Source organism: Heptranchias perlo, chromosome 4 (assembly GCF_035084215.1).
Source record: "Heptranchias perlo isolate sHepPer1 chromosome 4, sHepPer1.hap1, whole genome shotgun sequence".
NCBI classification, from domain to species: domain Eukaryota; kingdom Metazoa; phylum Chordata; class Chondrichthyes; order Hexanchiformes; family Hexanchidae; genus Heptranchias; species Heptranchias perlo.
The window spans coordinates 10,944,423-10,967,310 of NC_090328.1; the positions used below are offsets into that span (position 1 = coordinate 10,944,423).

Below are 22,888 nucleotides of genomic sequence, written 5' to 3' on the forward strand. Positions count from 1 at the left end.
CGCACACCGAGACAGACATCAACTGCATGGAAGACCATCAACTCTGTGAAGAAGGTTTTTTGGTCTGCTCGAAACCTTTTTTTTATTCGTTCACGGGATGTGGGCGTCGCTGGCGAGGCCAGCATTTATTGCCCATCCCTAATTGCCCTCGAGAAGGTGGTGGTGAGCCGCCTTCTTGAACCGCTGCAGTCCGTGTGGTGACGGTTCTCCCACAGTGCTGTTAGGAAGGGAGTTCCAGGATTTTGACCCAGCGACAATGAAGGAACGGCGATATATTTCCAAGTCGGGATGGTGTGTGACTTGGAGGGGAACGTGCAGGTGGTGTTGTTCCCATGTACCTGCTGCTCTTGTCCTTCTAGGTGGTAGAGGTCGCGGGTTTGGGAGGTGCTGTCGAAGAAGCCTTGGCGAGTTGCTGCAGTGCATCCTGTGGATGGTACACACTGCAGCCACAGTGCGCCGGTGGTGAAGGGAGTGAATGTTTAGTGTGGTGGAAGGGGTGCCAATCAAGCGGGCTGCTTTATCTTGGCTGGTGTCGAGCTTCTTGAGTGTTGTTGGAGCTGCACTCATCCAAGCAAGTGGAGAGTATTCCATCACACTCCTGACTTGTGCCTTGTAGATGGTGGAAAGTCTTTGGGGAGTCAGGAGGTGAGTCACTCACCGCAGAATACCCAGCCTCTGACCTGCTCTCGTAGCCACAGTATTTATATGGCTGGTCCAGTTAAGTTTCTGGTGGTCTTCCAGCTGAAGGAGCTGTCCACGACTGAGTGCTGCCGACTGGCACACTCCAAGGTCCAGGAGTACGTGCTGCAGGACGCACTGAAATGAGTTGCGGCCTACGCAAAGGCTGTATGGGGAAAGGCCTCTGTGTAAGGCCATTTCTTGTATTGTGCAGCATGTATTAGAAGATATATGTACTGTGTTTTAAAATGTAATAATGGAATCGTATTGTGTTTGATCTATTGTATTGTTTCTTGATTTGTAATTGTGACATCTACATTGAACTGCGTGTATCCTTAAATTTTCTGAAATAAAGTATATTTTGAAATTTAAAAAAATGTTTTGACAAAGTGCTCTGGAAGTAAGGAGAACTGGCATTGAGAATATTATTTATTGATCTGTGCATTGTTGCCTGTATTATTGAAGACGAGCACTATTATGAGTAAATACACTACTACCCTAGGCTCTTTTATAATCTGGAAACTGTTCAGTTTTCTGAATAATGAGACTGGCTATTAAATTACACAGCTCAATGCATGCTGTACACCTGATTGCCAGTACAGAGTATAACATAGCTGCCCACAAAACATCTGAGGTGTAGAAGATGATTGGAAAGACAGGATACGAATTGATTTAGGAAGCAATTCTGCGCTATAAATGCAGCAAGAGAATGTGTGGAAATCAACAAAATGAAAACCTTAACAGTGGATGCCCCTCAAAGGACTAAACCTTTTGTTCTTCCCAATGTGATTTTTCTGTCAATTTTTTTACTCATATGTACTTCATCTACAATAGTGGAATGGCATCCCTTGCTAACATCTCAATGAATTATCAGAACCTTGTTGCAAAACCTGAAAGGAAGCGAAAGCTTGCAAAATCATATTTGTGAGCATTATTGTGCACTTATATTGACTAAGTTTCAAGAACCAGTTCTGCAATCTTGCTTGAGGATCCTGGAGCTGTTGAAACATTGTATTTGCATTGAACGGCAGATTCCACAGCACTGGGATTTTATTTGTGGCAGCCGTACATTTTCCCTGAGAAAATAATGTGGGCAAAGCTCCAGCGCTCCCCTTCTTCCACATTTGATTTTACTGCCTGAAAATCTCTAACTGGTTGATTGGAATTAATTTGCAATAGTGGAATAACAACCCTGAGCTGCTCAGCCTGCTGCACACCAGAAATGACACGCCTTTAGTCAGCAACATTATCTTCACCACGTTGCTGCCAAATTCAGGGCTACTGGCAGTGGCGATGTAAGATAAATGCAGCATCACTAAAGCACCTGGTAGATTGTAAGGTCAGCCATTGCAAAGTACATGTGTTTTGCATTCTGATTTTCTTATTCAGTAGTAGCCAATCTGCACTGAATTCAAAACAACCCTGAGCAACTCAGACAGGCCAACATTTGCCAACTTCAGTGTTGATGAGTGAAGTTGTATTACAACAGTATACTGCCCTATTACTAGGCAATTTGAGATTATTTTTTTTCATGCACTGTTTACAAGCATGTTGTGTTTAGGATTTTTTTTTCTCTTGGGACATGGGTGCTACTGCAAGGCGACCTTTATTCTACTCCTACTTGCCCTGGGAAGGTGGTGGTAAGCTGCCCTTGTGAACTGTTGTAGTCATTGTGGTGATGCTGCTCCCACGATGTATGATGATAAAATTAATCTAAAATTGGCATTCAGCCAGAGCTATCTGACGAATGCAACGCAAGCAACAGGATTTTTGTTCCCTTAGGTTAACATATAAATTTGATTAAGGTTGTTGCAAAATGCAGTCTGTATTCTGTTCCCTATGAAACCAGAATTGAACCATTTCACATTAGGAATGAATGACGACAGACTGATTTCAGCAGCAGTGCTGCAAGATTTTTTAAAATTCGTTCCCGGGATGTGGGCGTCACTGGCAAGTCCAACATTTATTGCCCATCCCTCGATGCCCTTGAAGTTGGTGGTGAGCCGCCTTCTTGAACCGCTGTAGTCCATGTGGTGATGGTGCTCCCACAATGCTGTTAGGTAGGGAGTTCCAGGATTTTGACCCAGCAATGATGAAGGAACGGGCGATTATATGTCCAAGTTGGGATGGTGTGTGACTTGGAGGTGATGGTGTTTTCATGTGCCTGCTGCCCTTGTCCTTCGAGGTGGTGGAAGTTGTGGGTTTAGGGGGTGCTGCCGAAGAAGCCTTGGCGAGTTGCTACAGTGCATCCTGCAGATAGTACACACTGCAGCCACAGTGCGCTGGAGGTGGAGGGAGTGGATATTTAAGGTGGCTTAAGGCACTGCTGTCAACAGTGGAGATGGGACCACTTTAAAAGATGGTATTGAATTACATAGAATTACATGGAATTTACAGAACTGACACAGGCCATTCAGCCCATCGGTCTATGCAGGGAACTGAACACTGTGCAATCATCAGCGAACATCCCCATTTCTGACCTTATGATGGAGGGAAGGTCATTGATGAAGCAGCTGAAGATGGTTGGGCCTTGGACACTGCGCTGAGGAACTCCTGCAGCAATGCCCTGGGGCTGAGATGATTGGCCTCCAACAGCCACTACCATCTTCCTTTGTGCTAGGTGTGACTCCAGCCACTGGAGAGTTTTCCCCCTGATTCCCATTGATTTCAATTTTACTAGGGCTCCTTGGTGCTACACTCTGTCAAATGCTGCCTTGATGTTAAGGGCAGTCATTCTCACCTCACCTCTGGAATTCAGCTCTTTTGTCCATGTTTGGACCAAGGCTGTAATGAGGTCTGGAGCTGAGTGGTCCTGGCGGAACCCAAACTGAGCATTGGTGAACAGGTTATTGGTGAGTAAGTGCCGCTTGATAGCACTGTCAATGACACCTTCCATCACTTTGCTGATGATTGAGAGTAGACTGATGGGGCGGTAATTGGCCGGATTGGATTTGTCCTACTTTGGACGGGACATACCTGGACAATTTTCCACATTGTTGGGTAGATGCCAGTGTTGTAGCTATACTGGAACAGCTTGGCTAGAGGCGCAGCCAGTTCTGGAGCACAAGCCTTCAGCACTACAGCTGGGATGTTGTCGGGGCCCATCGCCTTTGCTGTATCCAGTACACTCAGCCATTTCTTGATATCACGTGGAGTGAATCGAATTGGCTGAAGACTGGCATCTGTGATGGTGGGGATAGCGGGGGCGGCTGAGATGGATAATCCACTCGGCACTTCTGGCTGAAGATGGTTGCACAGTCTAGCCGCTGTCTGGGTAAAGAAGTTTCTCCTGAACTCTTTTGGATTTATTAGTGACTATCTTATATTTATGGCCCCTAGTTTTGGAGTCTCCCACAAGTGAAAACATTACAAGATCATTTCGGGCTCAGGTCCTCCAGCTGCAATATGGGCAGGCTCAGTGTAATATTTGTGGCCTTGATTGCATTGACCGTTGGCAATAAATGTAAATTCTCCCAATGGCAAATGCCATCAGTTTTTGTGGGCTGACTGCTCCATTGCAGGACTTTATGGATCTTTCCAGCCAGAAGGCAAGGTTGAACAACTGGAGAACTGAAGTCGCAATTGTTTCTTTCAAAAGCAGCTGTGCATGCACAGTTAATTGTATCTGGAGTAAAAATGGAATGGAAAAAAGAACTGCAAAGATAAAATGAAAACTGGAAATGAACGACCATATCCTTTAGCATCTGAAAAGGGAAAGACTGGTTCTGGAAAGAATGCATCAAGTGTAGATGCTTGATGAAGGGTCACTACTGGAAATGTTAACCTGCCTCTTCACTTTTCAGATACTAAGGGACCTGCTGTGTATTTGCAGCAGTTTCATTGTTAATGGGGTATTCTGCACCACACTCAGCCCCAGAATGTTACGGCAGTATTTCTGTTTGAAGCAATTCTTTGTTACAAAGGTAGCATGAATGGTTTTTGCATTCTTTCTTCTGCAGTCAACTAAGATTAATTGGACTTGTTTTGCCGAATGGAAGAATTGCTTGGTATTGGTTTTTATATTTATATACACGTCTTCAGCTACAGTATTGAAATAGATTCCTAATATTCATAATTAGTAATAGGTTACTAATAAAGGAAGCAGGTAGAGTAATGTAGTGATTATGGTACTGGACTAGAGGTTGTGAGTTCACATCTCGCCGTGGAAAGTAGTGGAATTGAACTCAACAACGCAAAATCGTCGAGCAGATAGCCAAGTTCCACACCCATGAGGACGGCCTCAACCGGGATCTTGGGTTCATGTCACGCTACACGTTACCCCACCAGCGAACAAAAGCTATCTGTTTTTAATATAATGGGTCATTTGCTGGCTTTCTCTGCCTTCCGGATGTTTCTGCCTCTCTCTTTTTTTCCTGTTTGTTTTTTTGTTGAATGTGTATTCGGGGGTTCCGTAGGTGACACCTCTCTGTTTGAACACGGTGATTGCCTTGGCAACGGGCAGTTGCAGGGGCATTCTGTAAACACCATGTATTGTTCTATATGTATAAATGCGTAGGCTTCGAGGAGCTCCTGAACATTTACCTGACGAAGGAGGAAGCCTCCGAAAGCTTGTAGATTTCAAATAAAAATTGTTGGACTATAACTTGGTGTTGTAAAATTGTTTACAATCAATAAATCTGGACATTTATGGGCTGGCACCAGAAAAATGATCAGCTGCAAGATTGTTGTTAAAACTACCCAGCCCGGCCTACTGTTAATTCTGGTCCACACTGTGGTTGACTCTTAATGTCCTCCAGAGTGGCCTAGCAAGCCATTTAGTTGTACAAACATTAGGTAATAAATGCAACGTCACCCACATCCTGAGAACAAATTTTAAAAATGAAGCAGGGAAAACTGAAGATATATTTAATATATACTATAACAGAAACTTGCAATATAAGTCTAGCTTGTTGGTTTCACTGCAAAAATCTTGCAACTGGGCTTAGGCTAATTGGAAAGAAAATGATTCCCAAAATTCTGGCTTCCAGAGCTCCAAGCTGTATGCTACACTGCAGTGTCAATGTGTTGGTGATGCCCAAATTCCTGTTAAAACCCAAACTCTGTCACACTAGGTAGTGATTGCCACTATTGTTCACATAGTTGTTCAGTCATTATAAACTGTGTGCTTGTATTTATTTATTTATTTGTTGTTGAAAGGATATTACGATCTTAGTCCTTCAGTGGGTGATGGGTTTTTGTTCGCTGTTGCTCCTGCATGTCTTTTGATGGAGCTTATCCTGCCTGCTGTTGGATGATCCATCTGTTACTGTATGACACACTGCCTGTAAAATGGGAGCAGGTTGGAGGTGGGCAGGAGCATGTTGGTGTATTATGATCCACTTCGGTTAAAAAGATGGCACTGGCAGAGTAACAGGAAGGTTGTTCTGTATGAATTTTTAAAAATGAGAACAAATCTAAAATTCATTGACATAATGTCTGAGATTATTCCAGGTAAAACATAAATTTTTAAAAAATACTCTTTAAAATCACCGAAATGGCCCAGTGTTTAGAACGAGTTTAATGCAGCTTTTTTTTTTGTTTTAATCTTAAAGGAGCCAATTATACGATGACAAATGGAGGCGGTATAAACAGCACAACACATTTATTGGACCTTCTGGATGAGCCTATACCAGGTGTTGGAACGTACGATGATTTCCATACCATTGACTGGGTACGAGAGAAGTGCAAAGACCGGGAAAGGCACAGAAAGGTGGGTACAATTTAGTAATCCCATGTTGTATAATGGGGCAACTGGTTTGCACAGGATCCTTTAATTCAGGAAAGCGGAGGGTATCAATATATTTTGATTTTAATATTTTTAAAGTTCTGTCTTTTCCTAACAGCAGCTAGTCCTGAGACATCTCTGTGGATGGTGGTAATGCCTGTTTACCTTCCAGTAGCTGTGTTAGAACAGCATGGGAAGGGATCGCTCCATCACCAGTTTTCACTTACTGCCACAGATAACTAAAATTAAACAAACTTTGTCCCAAAGAAGGAAGTCAATTTTTGGTTTCAAAGATTTCAAGTGTGGTTAATTAAATCAAATATTTGATTCAATTTAAAAATTATTAACCTTTTTTTTATTCATTCATGGGATGTGGGCGTCGCTGGCAAGGCCAGCATTTATTGCCCATCCCTAATTGCCCTTGAGAAGGTGGTGGTGAGCCGCCTTCTTGAACTGCTGCAGTCCGTGTAGTGAAGGTTCTCCCACAGTGCTGTTGGGAAGGGAGTTCCAGGATTTTGACCCAGCAACGATGAAGGAACAGCGATATATTTCCAAGTCGGGATGGTGTGTGACTTGGAGAGGAACGTGCAGGTGGTGTTGTTCCCATGTACTTGCTGCCCTTGTCCTTCTAGGTGGTAGAGGTCGCGGGTTTGGGAGGTGCTGTCGAAGAAGCCTTGGCGAGTTGCTGCAGTGCATCCTGTGGATGTGAGCCGTAAAGTCAGTAAGATACTTGATCATGTGGACATCACTGCCAAGTCTGCTCCCGTCCTCCTCACTTGCGCACTACCAATAGGTGGTTGTTGGATGGGAACTAGGAGTGCGAATGGTGAGAGGATTTTTTTTCCTCGACTTTCCCACAGAGATGCTACAGTTAATTGTATGCCCAGTCCAGTTGAAATCAGCTAATTCAGCAGAGACCAGGAACCAAACCTGGGACTTTCACTGCACCTCAGCACTTCACTGGATAAACTTGCAAAACCCATCCAGAGAATCATGAAATCAAACTACCAAAAGACTGAGAAATTGACTGCAAGACATTAATATATCATCAAGTAGCCTGAGCACAAAACACATTTTTTGGCAAAACTGACTGAATTTTAATTAAAAGTAGGTAGTACAAAAAAAGCAGACATCTTAAATAGTCCTTCCAAGGGACAAATATAAAATGACAAACTGGTCTGCTAGAATGCAGAGCGTGTTAATATATTAAATATATCTTTCTTACTTCAAATGGTAGTGGCAGAGGAAGCAAAATGAGATTTACAGAAACATTTAAATTGCTTCATTTGCTGGAGTACAATCAGATGAAATCTGCATTTAGTTGTCCCTTGGCATCAACTGAAAGAGTCCACAATGCAGTGAGAGCAACAAATGGTTTGAAATGTGTCTACAATTTGCTTTAATACACCACATAACTGCACAGTTCAGCTAAATTTTGTCTGAGCATGTCCTACAACATGGCAATTTTACTTGCATCGAAGTTTGGCTTCTGAATCTATTCAGTGATTGTACATTCTCTTCTCCGTATACAGTGTAGAGCTATTAGTATGCTCTCCGTGTTTCCTAGCACACTGCCATGGAGTGATGGCATGCAGGTTCATGCCAAAAAATTGAGTTCACAGCAGGGCTGTTTGGGAGAGGCCTGAGTAGAGCCAAGGCACAGACTGAAAACCTGAGGAGGCCAACCGTACTCGGCTTTAGCAGCATTGGCAGAGGTTTGGGAGCAATTTGCTTGCCTAAAAGGGAGAATCTGGATGGTATATTTCTTTCGTGCTCATCAAAACAAGGAATGTTGGAACTGCAAAGTGAAACACTTTCCTGTTTCAGGGAGTCTGTATCAGCACTGCCTGTAGCTCAGTCAGCTGCTGAGTAAAGCTCCTACCCTCCCCCAATGCACCCCACCAGTGTGCCATTTTCATTCCTTATGAGTCGCATTTGTGAGCTCTTTTGGGGAGACTGACAATTAGTGCTAATTCGGGACAGTTTAGTGGTGTCACTCCACATCCTATTGAACCTGAGTGAGCCTGTTGAAATGCATTTCACGTAGGATGCTTATAACTAGGAAGGAGAGGAGAGATTTATTGGATCGGTATGGGTTGGATTTGGACCTAGATTCCTGAGGTAATGGGGCTGTGCTAACCCACTGTACCACGGAGGCAAAAGGGCAGTGAGCTCTAACCCATTGTGCCACCCAGTCTCCCAGAAATAGAAGGACAGAAAGCTAACCCACTAACACCCAATCTCCGTATGTTAGCTGTGTGCTAACATACTGAACCACCAAGCTCACCACTTTTTAAACAAAGTATAGAAATGTATAATGCTTATTTTTTGTGTTTTTTCTAAAGACAGAATATTTAATATCCAAGTAGCTTGAATTCCATGACTGGATTTTTTTTTGAACAAATAGCAGCAGAATCAGATTTGTTCTAGACAATAAAAGCAACTGAAGCATTAGCAGATTTGTTAAGTTTTCTCCTCCCAATAATATTCTCCCGCTTTGCACTATCCCTGGCTAAGATGTCAGGCTGAGGTTACTGCTTAAGCTGCTGGCTGAGTGGCCATGAGGAGGCGTGCGAAAGTAGCCTGGATGACTCCTATGCTTTTTTTTTCTTCCTTGCTATGGTTTCCACTTGTTCAATCAGATAACTAGATTGATTTTTTTTTAACCTTGAGCTTGGCTAAGGGGATATCCATAATTTTTATGAGTACTTGGTAAGGTTGGTTACTGATCCATATACACTTGCAAAAATTGGGGTGGTATTTTCCTGTCTTGGAGAAGTATTTTTCAAGGGGGAAGAGACTGAATGCAAAAGGTTCCCTTCAAATTTTTGTAAGATGAAAATTGTAAGCTGCTTTTGCATCGGCCTTAGCTGGGTGCATGCACTGCTCGTTCCTGGCTTGCTGAATTTGCATCTGCAGGAACCCTAACTGGACAAGAGCAGCTCATTGGCCTAGACTTTTAAGTGCTTTTCTTCACATTCCTATCCCCTTTCTCGTTTCTCAGTGTGTCCCTCTTTTTCTCGTGCACACATATACCAAATGAACAGAAGTCATCATAATTAGACTGAACCAACACTGTAAGCACCCCCTGTAAGGCCAATGTAAAAGCAAGTTGATCTTAACTTGGTATCACATTATCGGCACATTAGAGAAACTTAGTGCTAATTGGATTGGGAAGGGGGAAAGAGGAGGGGAATGTGAGCACCCACCTGATGTTATGCTGCAAATGTAAAAGTGTTTTGAAGGCATATTGTCACCCATATTTTTTTTATGCGCGCACATTTCTGCAACATGTGATTAACCATTCTCAGTAAGCTCCTGCAGTGTGTGAAGGCTGCTTCTAGTCAAAGATTGAAGAAAATCCTACCAGGTAGATAATTTGTGGCAAGGCAAGTAATATTACAGCACATTGCTCAGGAAGGGGGTTAAGAGAAGCAATTTCTGCCTGTGTTTATCTATACAACCGTATTGATTTCCTTAATGTTAATTTAATCACATGTTTAAATTTTCAAGTTGCATCTTCATTTGCAGTGTGAATGCAAAAATGTTCAAAGTGCAGTAAAATACTTTGTGAAACCATGTATGTCACTTGCGATCTCTATACTATGTAGGTAGGTTGAGTACCATGGGGCAAACAGTTCCTAATGTAGTCTATAAATCAGTATTTATTCATTTCAGATTACCAGCAAGAAGAAAGAATCTGTGTGGGAGTTTATAAAAAGTCTGTATGATGCTTGGTCAGGATGGCTGGTTGTAACTCTGACTGGCCTGGCATCAGGTAAGGAGATCTCAAAAGCATCTCAGATCACAAAGGTATCTGATGAAAATCGCCTAAAGAAGGAATGTTGTTCAGTTGACGTCCAGCGGTCTAATTCCTGGTAAAGCCTTTAGATTGTGATGTTATTTAAGAAACATAGAATTAATTAGGAAGATCAAGTTGACGGTGATATTGAAATACTGAAGCCCGGAAGTAGCTGGATCATGAATTGTCTTATACTGAACTTTAAGGAGCTACGAAGACAGGTACGGATGCTGGCTTCATGTCATCTAAATATTTACATCAGATGGCAAGAAAAGTGTATGCATTTTATGGGCAATAGTTTTCATGCCTTTTTCTTATTGGTATCACTGCCAACAGGGTTTATACTTCCAGCTGTGGTCTCAGTTTGCCTTTATATAGGTTAGAAGTTGATTATGTAAACTGGGGAAAGGAGGATCCAAATGGGAGTGCCATCAACAGCGTGCACTTTTGATGTAATAAAACATTCCAAAGTGTTTCACAGAGGTGAAAAGAACTGGACATTAATCAGAGGTGGGAGAAGCGTTAGGAATAATGATCGATGACAAAGGGGTTGAAATTCCATTGGGATTCTCCGAATCGTCCCTGTCTGTTTGGCAGAAGATCCGTGGAAACCCTGGACAGCGCGCATTGTGTATATGCCGTTTCTCCGGGGTTTCTGTGGATTTTCTTTCGCAGTTTTGGCAGATCATTGGGACACTCCCGCAGAAATACAACCCTAAAGAAAGAACGAACTTGCATTTATACCACGCCTTTCTCATCCCCGGGAGGTCCAAAGCACTTCGCAGCCAAAGAATTTCTTTTGAAGTGCAGTCACTATTGTTTTATTTTAAGGCAAACATGGCAGCCAATATGAGCAAAGCAAGATTCCACAAACAGCAAGTAAGATGAATGTCCTGTTAATTTGTTTTTTGTTAGCTGAAGGATGAATGTTGACCGTGAAGCCTGGAGAACTCCCCTGCTCCGCTTCAAATAATAGTGCCACAAGATCTTATACATTCACCTGAACAGACAGATGCAGCACTGGTTTAACAACTCATCTGAAGGTGGCACCTTTGACAATGTAGCACTTCTTCAGTACTACACTGTGCTATATTATATGCTCGAGTTTTGGAGTGGGGTTTGAACCCATAACCTTATGGCTCAGTTAACAGTGATACCTCCGAGCCAAGCTGACATTTCAAAGATCAAAGAGATAGTTTTTGAAGCGACTCATGAAGGAGAGGAAAGAGTTATGGGTTGGGATGGCTAAAGATGGAGCTGAGGGAGGGGACTGCAAAGGAGGCCAGCAACAGAAGAGTGGAGAGTGTATGCTGGAGCATAAGGCTGAAAGAGGTTGCAGAGCAGGGGGAGGGTGAGGCTATGGGGATGGGGGAGTGGATTGTAGATGAGAACAAGAATGTTTAAATCACTATGCTGTGGGCTGGGAGCAAATGAAGCTTGGTGAAGACAGGGGTGATAAGAGGAGTAGACTTTGTGCATGATAGGAAGGAGACAGCAGATTTTTGGACCAGTTGAGGTTTGTGAAGGATGGAATTCAGGAGACCAGTTAGGAGAAAATGGGAGTAGAGTCTGAAGGTGACTTACGTACATGGATAAGGGTTTCGGTAGCGGAGATAGAAATAAGTTGTCTTGGTGATGGATAGCATGTAGAGTTTGAAGCTCAATTCAGGACACACAGCCTACACACTAATGGGCTTGAATGAGCCCCCAGGGAGATGGATGGAGTCAGGTGCTAAGGTGTGGGGTTTTGGTGGGAACTAAAAAAGATGGCTCTGCTCTTGCTGATATTCAGTTGAGCTGTCATATATACTCTTGGTTAGTTTTGATCCAGTAATATAATGACTGATTAGAATCAACAACAGGAGTGGCATGTGCTTGTTTTATTTTTGGATGAAAGCAAATTAAGTAGTAGTATCAGTGTTATGATTTGAAAGTACTTGTGTAAACCTGGTTAATGAACTTTTAAGTGGATATTTTTAATGTATGATTTGGCTAGTGTAAATCAATATAAATATTTAGTCACAACTTTGACTTCTGCGTTTCCGATGCTCATTAAGACTTCTATAAGTCGCTGCAGTCTTCTAGAAAGGATCCAAAAAGGCTGTCGCTCCATTCTGTACTTGTGAATAGTTTACTCTGTGTGATGTGTGTCATAACTTTGGATCATGATGTGTCACATTCACTAAAATAGAAAGTTCACCAATAGTTGATGTGCTGCACAACATGCCAACCTTCAGATGGAACACTTCTGCGGCTGCCAGCTGTGCTAAACGTTAGTTAATGCCCCAAATGTTCAATCATTTTCACCTTTGCTGTCTGTACAGATCCATTCTTTTCCTTGTTCTACTTATAACACCCAGCACTAGTTATCACATGGCTGATTACACATTATAAATTTTCTTCATTACTATTTTCTGTCACCATATTCAGTGAGTTCTTAGGATCCATAATAGGTTTAAAGAGAAGAAAACAAAACTTTTTTTTTCACCGTTCATCTTACCTGCAGTGTATTTCTGTTCTCCTAGAGATCTGCCAATTTGAGCCTCTGCTGCATTCCTGGGATTCTGGTGATGCAGAGGCAGCTCATATGTTCTGGAGCAGTTCCATTGATTTTAATGTTGGGACTTGTTGTTGAAGTCAGATAGATCATACCAAATACCAGAAAAATCGTCATTAGAATGATTTCCCCCTCCCCCCAGGTTAACGTGCCATGGATTGGCTGACTCGCTGCTCCCATTAAAATGTGTTGTTGCACTAAATCCCTCTACCTCTCCACTTTCCTCTCTTCCTTTAAGACTCTCCTTAAAATTCACCTCTTTGAACAAACTTTGAGTCCCACCTTCCAATCTTTCCTCCTTTGGCTCAGCATGTGTTTCTCCTTACGCCTCTGTGAAGCACCTTGAGACATTTTTCTGCATTAAAGGGCTATATGAATGCAAGTCATTACTAACTTGAGAAAAGTGGAGAGAGTACATTGTGCACAGGTGTGCTCTCCTGGCTTTCTTTTCTACAGTAGCATCTGATATATAAGCTGGAGGGAAGTATCTACCAATATCAAGTTTCTTTTTTTAAGGAACTACTTTATGGAATATGCTTTCGTCATTTGCCCGTTGAAGATATTCACCCATTTGTAGCACTGGCACCCAAAGTGTGTATTGAATACCACTTGTTTAAAGGTCTTGGGATATTTATACCTTATGTTTGCATCTTTTGAACCTTTGAATTTATTGCTCAATTTGGAAGGAATTTGCAAAATAGTCATGACAATTAAAAGGGAATTTTATGTTATTGGGCTTTCTTGTTCCATATGAATCTCTACTCCTTTTATCCATTCAGGTCGGATTGCTGGTCCCTGAGTGCCAGGCACTGCCACATAATAAAGACCCAGAATGCAAATGCATGGGACCAGCACCCCACCATTATTTTCGTCACACTCATGGCCTTAAGCCGATGGCAGATTTCTAGACCCACATTTTTGTTGGTCTGTACTGCAGCTGCTGCTGTTTGCATTCACTAGTGCAACTGATGGAGAGAGAGCCTCATGTTTTCAGTTGGCTGAACTCCAGCAAAGTAAACTTCCTTGATGTTGATGTACAGATCAGCCATGATCAAATTGAATGACTGAACGAGCTCGAGGGGCTGAATGGCCTACTCCTGTTCATATGTTGTAGCAAGAAAAAGTTGAGTTTTGACAAGAATGTGAGTATTCCATCACAATAGATGATGTACTGGGGGAAGGGGGTAAATCACGTTTCTGAATTGGAGAACTGACTGCTAAAGACATGATATCTAATGATTTTCAGGTGCCTTGGCTGGTTTAATAGATATTGCTGCAGACTGGATGACTGATTTAAAGGAAGGCATATGTCTGAGCGCATTGTGGTATAATCATGAACAGTGCTGCTGGCGATCCAATGAGATGACGTTTGAAGCAAGAAACAAATGTCCTCAGTGGAAAACGTGGGCCGAATTAATAATCGGACAAGCGGATGTAAGTAGACTCACAGTGAACAATTGCAGATACTAAAAAGTGTGATGATTTACTGGTGCATAGGAACATTTTGGGAGGAAAGGGGGAAATAATTTGTAAATCGTTATTTTCTCTCTAGAAGGGGAATTTGTGGTGGTGTATTTTTCTGCACGAGCAGTGCCCTCAGTTACCTAACCCAAAAGGCTTAGACAGTGCGTGCCATCCATTTGGGGAGATCCATCACTGCCAAGCTTGTGCTGTCCTCGCCTATATCCACACATACTGGTGGGGATTACTGGATAGCACCTCACAGTAGCAACCCTATCTTTCTTTTGCACTCCAGGCCTAAGAGGTCTGAGGCTAAATGTAGCCATCTCATTTTTTCCCTGGCTGAAATTATCCAATTCAGCAAAGACCAGGCATTGAATCTGGGACCGTCCCAATTTGTGTAGCTTAATCATGGATTTGCGCAATGGGCTCACAGTGTAGCCCTTGTTTTTTGTAAATCTAATTCTTCTTGTTCATTAGCCTCCACATTCAATTAAGATTTCCCTTCATCTGTAGAAGAAAGCTCCTAAGAACACAATCTTCTTAAGAAATTCACGTCCTTACACAATCAATTTGGCGATGTAATCTTCATTGTATATAAGCCCTAATTCCAGACTACTTGTTCAGTTATTTTCCTATGGCTTTTGTCTGTACAAGCATGAAGATGTATTTTTTAAAAACATTTTGGTGTTTTTACTGAGTGGTGTTACTTCTAATGTTTAGCTCTTGTGGTAGCCTTGAAAAATCTTTCAAAAAGTTTTATGAAGTTTTGTTCTTGGAAGCTACTGAGTTAATCTTCTCAGGTCCCAGTGGCTGTATTGTTTTTCACGCCTTTTTACCAGTACCAATTGACTCGTCTTTGGCTTTTGATGCCAGCTTTTGTTTCAAGTTCTTTGTCAAATGCGACGCACACTTACGAGACCTCACTGTTTTCAGAAGGGTGCAGCCTAGTCCAGACTCGGCAAGCAAGTGCATCGCAGTCTGATTTGCTGTCTACGTCCGATTCTTGCAAATGTAAACGGTGCTCAAACTCTAGCGCCATTGAGCATCACTTCTTCTGTGAACTGGATTAAGATCCAGTCCAAACTAAAGAGATGGAAGTCTCCTTTTAACTCCTGACTGTAAAGGTGCTACATAAAGTGAGTTTTTTAAGATGAATCTAACTCCTATTGGCTTATAACCCTGCAGCACAAAACTGGTTGGAGTTGAAAGTAAAATGGCACTCTGAGATTGCACTCATAAATGCGTAGGCTTCAAGGAGATCTTGAAACATTTGCCTGAGGAAGGAGAAAATCTCCGAAAGCTTGTGAATTTAAAATAAAATTGCTGGACTATAACTTGGTGTTGTAAAATTGTTTACAACTCTGAGATTGGGCAAAGCAATGTTGGAACAGAGTAAAGGAAGCTTTACTCTGCAGTTGGCTGTACAGTACATGACCCGAGTGCTTGATGCTGATGTTATCTGCCTGAAATAGGAAATGCGTTTACCTGAGGAAGGAGGAAGTCTCCGAAAGCTTGTGAATTTAAAATAAAATTGCTGGACTATAACTTGGTGTTGTAAAATTGTTTACAATTGAAATAGGAAATGTTCCATTCTCCATACTTTGATCAGGATATTTAAAAAAACACAAACAAGTGTTTTTTTTGTTTTAAGTATATAGTTATCTCAAGAAAGCAAGGAAAAAAAGATATTTAAAACTTTTGTCCTCAAGTCTTGAGATCGTAATTTTTTGGATAAGGCATGAACAAAAGCCTCTTTCCTCAAATCTTGCTGGCTGTGCTTCAGTAGAGTTTTTAACTTGCAATATTTTGCAGGGACCTGGCTCATATATAATGAACTACATTATGTACATAATTTGGGCCTTGGGATTTGGCTTCCTGGCTGTTTCCTTAGTGAAGGTGTTTGCTCCATATGCCTGTGGCTCCGGAATACCAGAGGTGAGATCCTAGAACATTTTTTTGAAATTATTCTTAGCAATATGTTATTTATTTTGACAAGCTATTGTTACTGTATCAACACAAGACAAGAGTTTATTATTGGAATGCAAACAGAAAAAGCTGGAAATACACTGCAGGTCTGTTAGCACCTGAAAAGGAAAAAAGGACCAGCTAATGTTTCAGGTGCAGACCCTTTGTCAGAACTGGGAGTGGAAGTTAATACAACCTCTTAATGAAACTGAACAAACAGGGAGGAGAGAACCGGTTGAAGACAAATGTCAGGAATGATGCCTCTTAATGGGCGGCAAGCATTTCTGAAAAAGTGAGAGACATGAAAACTGGTGGATGGTTGTGCAACGATCATTTATTTAATGAAATTCATATATTCAGCTTGTATCTGTGATTTCCACCGTTTGAGACTCCCTACCAGGAGGATGAACTCCTCTAGGTCTAGTTTGCGGCTATGTCACTCTTGTTGTATCCTTGCTTCCTTTTTAAAAGAGAAATAAACACAAAGGAATTATCTCTCAAATTCAAAAAATGTAACTATTCTGTTCTTTGCCATAGGTTTTGATAGGCAAAATGACCCATCTATAGCCAGATTGCAAACTGTATAATTGGCATTTCTACGTTTGACCATTTGGCATTCTTGAGTTATGTGGTTCAACATTTCTCAGTGCATTTTTCTTTACTATCTTGAGGTCTTCTACAGTATTAATAAGTAATCTAAGCAGCACATCACACCTAAATCATACAAGAAAAGGGCTGTCCAGCCATAATGAAAATGTTTTAAAAAAAAAAGTTAGATAAAACGTGATGGAATAGGTTAGCACTCTAAACGTTTACCTGTGGATTCCGAATTCAAATCCAGCCCAGAGTAATGAGTTGAAAGTGCTCTGTCTCTGCTGTCTAGAATCTAAGTGAAATGAGTTAGACTGTTTTATCCCAGTTCTCCATGGGCTTGGATCTCTTACACAAAACTGGCCACCATTTGGCACAATGCCACCCTAAATTAGTAACCAAGTAGAAAAATTCTTAAATCCTGCAGTGAGGGCAGAATAAAGGGAGTTTTACTCTGTATCTAGTCACTCTGTACATGACTTTGGAATGCTCAATGGTGAAAATTTAAAAATGTTGCTTTCCTCAGCATGTCAGACATTGACTGCATCTTCTGTCACTTTGATGAGTGTGAATTCTGAACAAAATTATTTAAAAAAAAAACATGAAATGGGATTCAAAACTGTCCAAATTTTATTACCTTTGTCCACTAGAAGGGGGTGTGTCATTAGGAGATTTGTTATAGCACTGTAATTAAATACTAACTTGTTAAATCTACAATTGTAGAATTTCACAGAACTAAAAGTCCTTGGGCCGTTCGGCCTAACTTAGTTCATCCATCCAAAGACAAGTTACAGTCCCCACATTGTGGAATCCAATTGTTAAATGATTCCAGGGTTTTCACCTCCACTACTCTACCCTGAAGCCCATTCGTGTATCGATCACTCTTTGTGTGGAACAGAACTTCCTGATATGAGTCCTAAATTAGCTTGAGACTTTGTTTTCTTGTCGTACTCTCACACGATCTAGCAGGTAGCCTCTCACCGATGACTGGTGTCGCAGTAGGGTTTCAAACCTGGATTCCAGTTGTGGCAGTCGAGCACTGTGCCACTAAAGTTAGTTGCATTTGTTTTTGAGAGCAAAGTGTCTTCTGTGGTATCTGCATTCTTGTATTAAAAACATTTGTGTTTTTCTTGTACAGATTAAAACCATTCTGAGTGGCTTCATCATCCGAGGATACCTGGGAAAATGGACCTTGCTTATTAAAACAATCACTCTGGTTTTAGCTGTCGCCTCAGGGCTGAGCCTGGGGAAGGAAGGTCCTCTTGTACATGTTGCCTGTTGCTGTGGTAATATCTTCTCCTACTTGTTCCCAAAATACAACAAAAATGAAGCAAAGAAACGAGAGGTAGCATTCCTACTGCATTTCTTGTTGCAATTTTTTCTTAAAAAGTACAATTTTTTCCCTTTTGTTGATTTCACAGCAGTTCCCACAAGTGTACTTTGTTTCCTGTGAGCTCAAAGATGTATTTTTTTAATAGATATTCTGCCCTGAGTAAAGTTGCATATTCCAGCTGCAGTAAATCGGTTTGCTGGATTAAATGTAGCCTCATGATATGCTACCATTGCCACTTTGGAATGACAGAATATTTATTTATTTTAGCTTGTAGCAGCTCTGGTTAGAATTTAAGTATTTGTTTGCAATTGCCTGGAGAAGAATTGCTGTATAACTTACTGATAAAACAGTGTAATAATCAAATCAACAGTAACTGGCAGTGCCTGGAAATGGTTAATTACTTGTTTCAATAACTTCTCCAGTTCTGAAAACCAAAGTAAAAATTATAAACTTATAGATGGGATCATTTTTTTCTTTGCTGCCCCAAACTCTATATTTTTGCTCACATTCAAATACATTAAACAAGGCTCCCCTGATGACTGAATTGATTAAGATATTGAGTAATTGAGCCATCCAGGCTAAAAGGTTCCAGGATCAATCCCCAGTTGTGCTCAGTTAGCTGATCTCAGCCAGGGCAGTACAGGTGCTGCAGTTGGCCACAGTGCCTCTGGGTTAGGGAGGGGGCAAAATCATTCAGGGCTCCTGCTTCTGATTGCTGTGCTGCAATTTTTATAAAAGTACATTTGTAGACATTAGTACAGGTTAGGATAGAGCCCAGCTCTGATGTCCTTCACAGTCAAATAGGATGCTGAGCTCACTCATGAAGAATAGTCACTTGGGCAGTGCACTGTTAAAAGCTGTATCCCAGCAGGGAGTCGGTGCCTTTAGGAGAGGACAGAAGGGGACCAGAGAAAGTAGCAGGAAATAAAGAAAGGAGCAAGAATATCCTTTTGGTGACCTGTTAGATAGCTTTAGGAGCTGATAAGAAAATAACCTGGATATTATCTTTTCATTTGAATATATATTATTTGTGGTATAGGCCAGAAAATAGGATTTATTCTTTTTTTAAAAGGTTAGAAGGCCAAATAACTTCTACACAATAGACTTCATCCTTCAGTGATGCAAGCAGTGCGAAACTTGACATTGAAAGCAGTTCTGCTGCTGCATCCTCTTTATAGTGCCATCTAGTTTCAGCAAATTGGTGTAGGATAAATATTCTTTGGATATAGACTGGGATAGTAGGGACAAAGAGGGCGGAGGAATTTTTGAAGTGTTTTCAGGAGACCTTTCTTGACCAGTACGTTTCCTGCCCAACGCGGAAGGAGGCATTGCTGGATTTGGTTTTGAGGAATGGGGAGGACCAAGTAGAGCAAGTGTCAGTGGCGGAACAGTTAGGGAACAGTGATCATAGTATCATAAGGTTTAGAATAGCTATGGAAAAGGACATGGACCATTCTAAAGTAAAAATACTCAATTGGAGGAGGACCAATTTCAGTGGGATGAGAACAAGTCCGGCCCGGGTAAATTGAAATCAAAGATTGGCAGGCAAACTGTAATTGAACAATGGGCAGCCTTTAAGGTACAGCCTAGATACATTCCCACAAGGGAAAAAGGTCGGGTAACTAAAGCCAGAGCTCCCTAGATGACAAAAGAGATGGAGAGTAAGATGAAGCAGAAAAAAGAGGCGTATGACCGGTTGATAACACAAGTGAGAACCAAGCTGAATATAGAAAGTTCAGAGGGGAAGTGAAAAAGGAAGTAAGTGGGGTAAAGAAAGAGTATGAGAATAGACTGGCGGTCAACATAAGAGGGAATCCAGAAATCTTCTATAGGCATGTAAACAGTAAACAGGTAGTAAGAGGAGATCATGATGTGGAGATGGAGGTGGGGGGTGTGATTAGGGACCAAAAGGAGATCGACTTATGGAGGTAGAAGGCATGACTGAGTTACTAAATGAGTACTTGGCATCTGTCTTTACCAAGGAAGAGGATGCTGCCAGAGCCTCAGTCAAGGAAGATGTAGTTGAGATACTTGATGGGCTAAAAATTGATAGAGGCGGTACTGGAAAGGCTAGCTGTAATTAAAATAGACAAGTCACTTGGTCCGGATGGGATGCATCCTAGATTGCTGAGGGAAGTAAGGGTGGAAATTGCGGAGGTACTGGCCATAATCTTCCTTAGATACGGGAGTGGCGCCAGAGAACTGGAGAATTGCGAATGTTACCCTAGTTCAAAAAAGGGTGTAATTTATACCTAGCAACTACAGGCCAGTCGGTTTAACCTCAGTGGTGGGGAAACTTTTAGAAACGATAATCCGTGACAGAATTAGCAGTCACTTGAACAAGTGTGGATTGAATAGGGAAAGGCAGCACGGATTTGTTAAAGGCAAATCTTGTTTAACTAACTTGATAGAGTTTTTTGATGAGGCAACAGAGAGGGTTGATGTGGTGTATGTGGACTTTCAAAAGGTGTTTGATAACGTTCTGCATAATAGGTTTGTCATCAAGATTGAAGTCCATGGAATAAAAGGTGCAGTAGCTGCATGCATACAGAATTGACTAAGTAACAGGAAACAAAGAGTAGTGGTGAACGGTTGTTTTTCGTACTGGAGGCAGGTGTACAATGATGTTCCCCAGGGTTGGGTACTAGGACCACTGCTTTTCTTGATATATATTAATGACTTGGACTTGGACTTGGGTGTACAGGGCAGATTTTCCAAATTTGCAGATGACGCAAAACTTGGAAATGTAATGAACAGCGAGGAGAATAGTGATAGATTTCAAGAGGATATAGACAGTCTGGTGGCATGGGCAGACACGTGGCAAATGAAATTTAATGCAGAAAAATGCAAGGTGATACATTTCGGTAGGAAGAATGAGGAGAGGCAATATAAACAAAAGGGTACAATTCTAAAAGGGGTACAGGAACAGAGAGATCTGAGGGTATATGTGCACAAATCGTTGAAGGTGGCAGGGCAGGTGGAGAAAGCAGTTAAAAAGGCATAGAGTAGAAAAGCAAGCAAGTCATGCAGCCTTTATAAAACTCAGGTTCGGCCACAACTGGAGTGTTGTGTCCAGTTCTGGGCACCGCACTTCAGGAAAGATGTCAAGGCCTTAGAGAGGGTGCAGAAGAGATTTACTAGAATGATTCCAGGAATGAAGGACTTTAGTTTCGTGAATAGACTGAAAAAGCTGGGGTTGTTCTCCTTGGAACAGAGAAGGTTGAGAAGAGGTATTCAAAATCATGAATGGTCTAAACAGAGTTGAAAAAACTGTCTGTAATCACCAAGCATTGTTCTGTGAATTATAAATGCGATTTCATTTCGAGGATTTCATTTCGTTCACCTGAGGAAGGAGGAAGCCTCCGAAAGCTTGTGAATTTAAAATAAAATTGCTGGACTATAACTTGGTGTTGTAAAATTGTTTACAATTAAACAGAGTAGATAGAGAGAAACTGTTCCCATTGGCGGATAGGTCAAGAACCAGAGGACATAGATTTACGGTGATTGGCAAAAGAACCAAAGGTAAGATGAAGAAAAACTTTTTTACACAGAGAGTAGTTGAGATCTGGAATGCACTGCCTGAGAGGGTGGTGGAGGCAGATTCAATCATGATTTTCAAAAGTGAACTGGGTAAGTACTTGAAAGGAAAAAATTTGCAGGGCTACAGGGATAGGGCGGGAGAGTGGGACTAGCTGGATTGGTCTTGCATTGAACCAGAGCGGTCTCGATGGGCTGAATGGCCTCCTTCCATGCTGTAACCTTTCTGTGATTCTATAAGGACCATATGAGCAAAAAGAAGTTGCATTTACATTGTGCATTTTAAAGTAAAAATATCCCACGGTATTTTACATAGGTGCAATGAAAATGCACACCAAGCTAGGAAGGAAGAGATTAGGAGGTGTCACTGAAGGGAGGTTAAAGAGATCGTTTTGAGGAGCTTATTCGGGTGGAGAGAGAAGGACAGAATGGAGAGGTTTATTGAGAGAGTTCTAAGTAATAGGTCTGAGGCAGCTGAAGTCTCAGTCAGAAGTAGTGGGTCAAAGAGAGTGATGGGATGCACAGAGGGCCGGAATCACAGGAATGGAATGTTCAGCAGGGTTATAGAATTGGAGGAGTTTGTAGAGATAGGGTGGGGCCAGGCTAAGGTGGGATTTAAAGCCAATGACAAGTGTATTCACTGCATTGGTGGGCATGGAGCCAGAGTCAGAAGACTCTGGATTCCAGCTCCATTTCTCCCTTGGCCAAGATTTGTCCTTCAACCAAACACCACCACAAAAGGAATTAATTGGTCATTCGTCTCATTGTTGATTGTTGGATCTTGCTGTGTGGCAAATTGCTACTGCATTTGTTCGCATGGCAGTCATTGCATTTTACAGTCAGTCATTCTACGTGAAGCATTTTTTTGAGATGTTGTGATAATGTTAGTCCTTCTTTATGAAGCTTGCGAATTATGGCCAAATGTGTCCTTACACAGAGATTTGAAATCTATTTTTATTCTGTGAAATCCTACCTCTGTTCTGAAGGGAGGGAAGAAAATATTTTTGGTACAAAGCTCAGAGCCCCATAACTTCAGTGTACTTTCATGGTCAGAGTATACATACATCTATTGTACCATGATGTTGGATCTTAAGCATTAACTGTGAAGTGTGTGAACTTTTATTATTTTTGCTTGCTGAAAGTGAAAATGCTGAAAAAAAGGATGAGTGCTCTGAGATGTGTTTTTTGTAAATTAAATGCAAAAGTGTTCATCTCTGCTTAATTCAAGTCATATGG

The 22,888-nt window shown here is 41.6% G+C and overlaps 1 protein-coding gene across 6 annotated transcripts in view; it reads left to right on the forward strand.

The window, feature by feature from the left end:
* Positions 1 to 22,888, forward strand: part of clcn3 (chloride channel 3) — a 154,301-nt gene that overhangs the window by 91,555 nt on the left and 39,858 nt on the right. For all 6 annotated transcript variants that reach the window (XM_067982474.1, XM_067982473.1, XM_067982471.1 and 3 more), the window contains 5 exons: positions 6,231 to 6,388; positions 10,082 to 10,181; positions 14,009 to 14,196; positions 16,039 to 16,161; positions 17,921 to 18,127. In XM_067982474.1, coding sequence (XP_067838575.1) covers positions 6,231 to 6,388; positions 10,082 to 10,181; positions 14,009 to 14,196; positions 16,039 to 16,161; positions 17,921 to 18,127 — 776 coding nt within the window. The remainder of the gene's footprint in view (positions 1 to 6,230; positions 6,389 to 10,081; positions 10,182 to 14,008; positions 14,197 to 16,038; positions 16,162 to 17,920; positions 18,128 to 22,888) is intronic.